Raw genomic sequence first — 6,000 nt, forward strand, 5'->3', positions numbered from 1 at the left:
GACTCATTAGTGTGGCATTTGTTGTGGAGTGAACCCAGCAGTATGGGGTTCAGTCTCGTTAGCAATTCACACGGACACCCACACGCAGGGATGTGAGGACCCTGCCCTGTGAAGGTGTGCGAGGAGACGGCGAGGGCCCAACTTCTGTGACCACCAAGGAATCGTTTTTCCCCGGTTGAGAGTGAGCGGCGGTGGCATCGGAAGACTTGCTGCACGCCGAGCTCAATTGTCCAGTCATTTGTGAATCAAATTTCTGGTGCTCCGGTTTCCTCACACATGTATAAACCCTCATTAATGGACTTGAAAAAAACTATTTCATATATTGAGGACTGCAGAGCTTGGGCAATTGGTGGCGCCGGCTCACTGCGTGGCTGCTGATGTTGAGTCGTCCTCTCTCTCTGAGAGCGAGTGAATACTTGTGCACGTTGTAAGTTGAAAGTATATATATACGTAACGTTCATCATGAGCTAGATTACCCTGGCAATGGTCATATGTGACTGCTCCAACGGGTCGCCCATGCCAAGATCTTCATCTAGAAACAAAGTGCCTCGACAATGCATGCCAACATTGCATTATGCAACGCAATAAAACACCCACTCCTTGCCTTTATAGGATCTGGCCCCACGGCATTGGCCGCCCTGCTATCGGGATACTGCAATTCTCAATTATAGCAAAAAATCATAAAAGTCACCGTGATATTGTATGTGTATGGGTGTGGGGAGCGGGAGTGTAGCGGTTAGCGCGCTGCGCTACGAACCCGGCGACCCGAGTTCGATTCCCGCTCAAGGGCAAAACCAGTGACGATTATATGAACCGGTCATGGGCCTCCCCTAGGTCGACTCAGCCACAAATGAGTACCTGGTGTGGTGTGTAAACATCGCCACTGGGGAGACAAAGGTGGCCGGGCGTGGTGATGGCCACCCACCCTCTCGCATGCCGTTTTGGCCTTCATAGGTGCTCGCTAACAGCACTGGCCCCAACAGACTGTTAAGGCTATGCAGGGGATCTCTGTGTTTGTCTGGGTGTTTTCCATGATGACAGAAATACAGAAAGCCAATGTGGGGATATGAGCTACAGTGATGGAATGGCCTCGCACTGACCCTGTTGGTTAATATTTACAGCCCTTTTGTCCATCCAATGCTGGATGAAAGCCTCCCCCCGTACGTGGGTCAATGCGTGTCGATGAAGGCGGACAGCATAGATGCGGGAACATAGTGCAGTACAACAATAGATGTCACCAGACTGCAAAATGCAATGTAGTCCCCACAAGCAGCCTGTAAACGTGTGTGTTTTACGCATGTTAGTTGCCCATCCGAGCACTAAGCAGGCTCAAACCTGCTTAGTTTCCGAGATCTTACAATATCGAGCACGTTCCGGGGTGATTCGCTCATGTGGCTCTGGTCGTGCACGAAGTGGCCAATCACATTTACAAGCTACGAGAGCCCAAATGGCGCTCATGTTCAATGTTACGGTTTGCCGTATTCTGCGTGCCATGCTGTAGTCCCGTAAACCGTGAAATGGGCCACGTTTAATCAGACAGGTGACGGCAGATCTCTGCCACGCGTGACAAAACGCCGGTCAATTCTCTCAGCACAGCCGAGACGTGCAGGCCAGCACAAATCCTCTTAACGATTGATGCGCAAAATGCACCTGAACAATCGTCATCAACTGGACGTCTGTGAAAAAGAGCTTCAGGGCTCACTATTCCTTCACCACAAAATTAATATTCTGATAAACGCGTGCCCTCCCGGTAACCCACAAGATCGCGAGCCAACGTTCTTAACCACTGCCGAACGAAGGCCCTCTCAACGAGCGTCCTCGCCATCCCTAAACGGGTGGGGGCCGCACGCGCCGCCGGCTGCAGGGGATTCGGCGTCGGCGTTCACCTTGCCGTTGGTGAACCCGGCGGCCACGCAGTCGTAGTACTGGTAACCGCGGCAGGCGCAGCCGTGGCGCAGGCACGTGGCGCAGCAGGCGCCGGGCTCCAGCGTCTCCTCCACGCAGCGCTCGTCCTCCACGCACTCCACCCCCGTGCAGTCCCAGCCGCCGCCGAGCGCTGGACCCCCGGCCCGAACACCGTCGCCACCGCCGTCACCGTCGCCACCGCCGTCACCGTCCGACGCCGGCGCCGAGTCGCCGAGCGCCAGCGCGCAGCACGGGCGGAACGCCGATGGGAGCACGAGGTGGAGGAGGAGGGAGAGCGCGACGACGGCAAGGAGGCCAGCTGGTTGGCGCGGCTGGCTTCTCATTGCGCTTGGGCGGCTTAGGGAGCCTCAGGGGCTTCCCACCTTTTGCGAGTGGCGTCCGTCTGAATTAGCCAGGGCAGAGGGAAAGCCACGGGGATGGCGATCAGTTCAACACTGGTGTTGGGGACCTTAAGTCACTGGCCGCTGCGTCGGCTTTGACGATGTTGGTCGTCTCCACGTGGAATTGCGTCCATACGGCTCCATGCCAACCCGCTGCTGGGTGAGGGCCTCGACACGTAGTGAGGGCGGTGAGGGTTGTGCGACTCTACTTCACCACGCCAGTCGGTGCAGGTTTGAAGTTCAATAGGGTGAGAGTGCAGTACAACAGTGCGATATTCTGCATTGCCCTCTGCTGCACCCAGCACGTAGCCCCACGGCTGCCTACAGCGACCTTCCCAGCACCTCCGATTAGCACGGTTGGCTACGTACGTTGCGAAAGAAGTTCAATATGCATACAACGTGGAGTACATGGCACCCACCAGTCCAACAACTGCCCGGCGGACTGAACCAACCCCACTCAGCTTCTGACATTAGACGAGATTGGGCACGTTTCGACTGATTTGGTCTCAGGCTCTCTGTATGTACTGGGAATTAAATGGGCACGCTGCCCTTGTTTATAGGGCTGCAGGCGAGTAGAGTGCAAGGAATAATGGAATCAAATGCAGCCCTCGTGGGTATGTGCACACAAAAGGCAAAGACAAAAATCCACCGTATATCCTTAACAGACTGTTGGGGCAAGTGCTGTTTGTGAGCATCTATGAAGGCCAGCATGGCACAAGAAGGGGTGGGTGGCCAACAACACGCCCGATCGCCTTTGTCTCCCCAGTGGTGATGTTTTTACACAACGCACCAGGTACTCATTTGAGGCTGAGTCGACCTAAGGGAGGCCCAGGACCGGTTTGGATAATCGTCACTCGTGTTGGCCATGAGCTGGAATTGAACCTGGGTCGCCGAGTTTGTAGCGTAGCGTGCTAACCGCGACACTACCGCTCCCCACTTTGTATGTATGTGCACACATACGCATACACACATGCATTAATTAGTTTTATTCTTGTGCTTGTATTCCAAGGAAAGCCTCACTATATCTACAGACTCTTTTTAAGGAGGGCCCTACCAGGTTTCCACAGTAATAGGCGATGTTGCTGCTGCTGTATGTAATCCCCATTGAGTAATTTGCAGGGTTTTTTTTGTATAATTGAGATGTTCGACCAATACCAGTGACATTGCGTGTGTGTGCCACGGTGGCAAAATGTTAACTACCTCGCAAGATGTAAAGGAAGTTGTGGGTATATTTGGAGTTTGCATGTTCCACCCGTGGTGGCATGGATTTGGCTGCAAATAAATGTTCACATGATAAGCCACTTCGTTGAGCTATCATTTGTGGCCAGGTCGCTTCTAAAAAGAGCTACATGGCTCAGTGGGCCTTAATTGCTAAAAATAAAAAAATGTTTTTAGCATTTGGTTTCAGCTATAGGAGGAAACCAGAGCCCGGAGGAAACAGAGGGAGGGGGGACATACAAACTCCACAAATAAAGGCATCCGAGTCAGGTATCGAACCCAGGACTTTAATGCCGCAAGGCACAAGTGTCACCACTGCGTCACCCTGCCACCCATCAGCTCGTGTGTGTACTTGATTACGAACGTAAACACTTTCAAGCATGGTGTGTTTACGATGCCCACGGACACTAGAATCAGTGAGTCAATAGAATCCTTTAATCTGCCATATAACGACCAATCGGATATATATCTTGGAGTAATTAAATTTGACTATGCACACGAACATCCCACTCCTGTTGGACTCAAGAGCCTCAACATAAAAATGCAATGAAGAATCTGCAGAAAGGTGCCTGGACCATAACTGTCTCAGAGTTCTTGCAGTTATTCAATCTCAGCCAATAACCCTCAGGGGATTGCACAACAGCACTCCACAAACACTCGACTTTTTAAACAACGCCATCCAATTGAGTTATTAGACGCGCGCGGAACCCATCCCGTTAAAATTTCACCATCGAGACGTTTCGCGAAATGTGTTTTATGTTTATTTTCTTGCGCATCATTAATAGGAACTTACCCAAGGCTGCACGCGGACTCCAATATCGTTCTTTCAAGACATGAAATATTAACTGTGCCTTGCCATCCTTCACAAATGCCAAATCTGAAGCCATCTGCAAGACTTATGCACCAGTGTGAAATGCCTGTTGTGTTTGGCTTTGCATTTTGAGCACATATTACTCGAGCCGGTGCAGAATTTATTTTTGTCCGTCTTTCTTCACAGAGACAGACGACACGTAAAACGAAATGAACTCGGAGCATCTGAGATACTGACCAGAGACCCCAATACAGCAGCAAATCACATGGCGGGACAATGTGAAGCCCAAATGAATGACCAAGGTTTTTTTATTTTGAGACATCAACTGAGCCAACAAGAGGAAAGAAACAGAACACCACTAGGCCAATGTGAACACTCCCCATCAACTAAAATTTATATTTAATCTAAGATTATATTAAATCCAGCCGGCTCTCTGCGTGACGAAAGAAAACTGATTTCGGGCAATTTTTTTCCCTCTTTCACAAAACTACTTTGTAAGTCAGCAAATTTCATTTCTCAAAATGCCTCGTGTATAATGCGCCGCGAGGAGGGTTGGTTCCAAAAACGATCGCACCAAACCAGTTTGTTACCTTTCGTGCACACGAGCTCCTATCAGCGGTGGCTGTTGACGGAAAATAATATTTTCTTGCACACCACCAGGCATTCATCGGACAACAAAGCCAAAGCGAGAAGCGGCATACCGGTTAGGAGAAGGCGTCGCAGCTCAAGCGTCCCTCTACCTCCACGGGGCTGCCGGCGGGTGCTTAAAAACAAATCTGCTTCTGAGTAAAATCCCCTCTGAAGAGGTGCAGACGAAGCCGTGACGAGAAGTACGCAGCCCGCGCCACCGCCGCCGTGCGCTTGGACAGATGACAGTGACTTGGACGCCCGCTGGACACCCGAGGCGTAGGTCCTGGCGAGCGCAAATATTTTCAACGCGACGGGGGTGGATGTGTCACTTCCCTCCCTCTCCCCCCTCTACCCACCAAAGACGTGGTGCTCAGGAAGGCCGGCTAGCTAGGTGCGGGGAGGGGGGGTTTCGAGCGAGGGCTCTGAGACGGTGGTTGTGGTAGGTGGTGGAGTGGTGCTGAAAGGATTTTGGGAGCTGGTTTTTGTTTGGGTGGAGCAGAGGGCGTGAGTGCTCACCCACCGTTGGGATTTGCCGTCCACTCGCGTCATCCCTGCTCCACCTCCTAAATCGCCACCCCCCCGCCCCAACCGACCACACTCCTTGCCCGGCCAGTGGAACGTGATGACCACACGTGAGGCGTGGCACCCAGTGGTGGCCCTGCAAGGTGGCACGCCCAGAGGGTCAATTGTTACGTAAGTTCAATCAGAGCGGCGTTGTTATCTGAAACGGCAATTACAGTTTTGAATTGCAATTCATTACCAACGATGCAATGAGAATTGTCATTGATCCCTGCCTTGCGAGATGCCCGATGGACCAGAAGTTGGTTAACAAGAATCAACAAATGATGTAAAAACAAATTCACAGCTGAACTATTTACTGGCAACACCACTGCATGTGTTTTTGTGGTTGTGCTGTTTAAGTGTCCGACGTGTTTTTGGGTTCCCAGTCAAAACATTCCAACGTTGGGTCGACGCTGGCACATGGCTGGAACAATTCGGCACGACATAGATGATTCGCTCCGCATGACTGGGAGC

The 6,000-nt window shown here is 51.7% G+C and overlaps 1 protein-coding gene across 1 annotated transcript in view; it reads right to left on the reverse strand.

Annotated features, from left to right (window-relative positions):
* Positions 1 to 5,402, reverse strand: part of FBLN2 (fibulin 2) — a 71,023-nt gene extending 65,621 nt beyond the window's left edge. Inside the window, exons 1-2 of the mRNA XM_061551985.1 lie at positions 5,037 to 5,402; positions 1,887 to 2,308 (exon numbers count right to left, since the gene is read on the reverse strand). Coding sequence (XP_061407969.1) covers positions 1,887 to 2,249 — 363 coding nt within the window. The 5' untranslated portion in view covers positions 2,250 to 2,308; positions 5,037 to 5,402. The remainder of the gene's footprint in view (positions 1 to 1,886; positions 2,309 to 5,036) is intronic.
* Positions 5,403 to 6,000: the final 598 nt, after the last annotated feature.

Source organism: Lethenteron reissneri, chromosome 15, assembly GCF_015708825.2.
Source record: "Lethenteron reissneri isolate LAM-NWPU_2019-01 chromosome 15, ASM1570882v1, whole genome shotgun sequence".
Taxonomy (NCBI): domain Eukaryota; kingdom Metazoa; phylum Chordata; class Hyperoartia; order Petromyzontiformes; family Petromyzontidae; genus Lethenteron; species Lethenteron reissneri.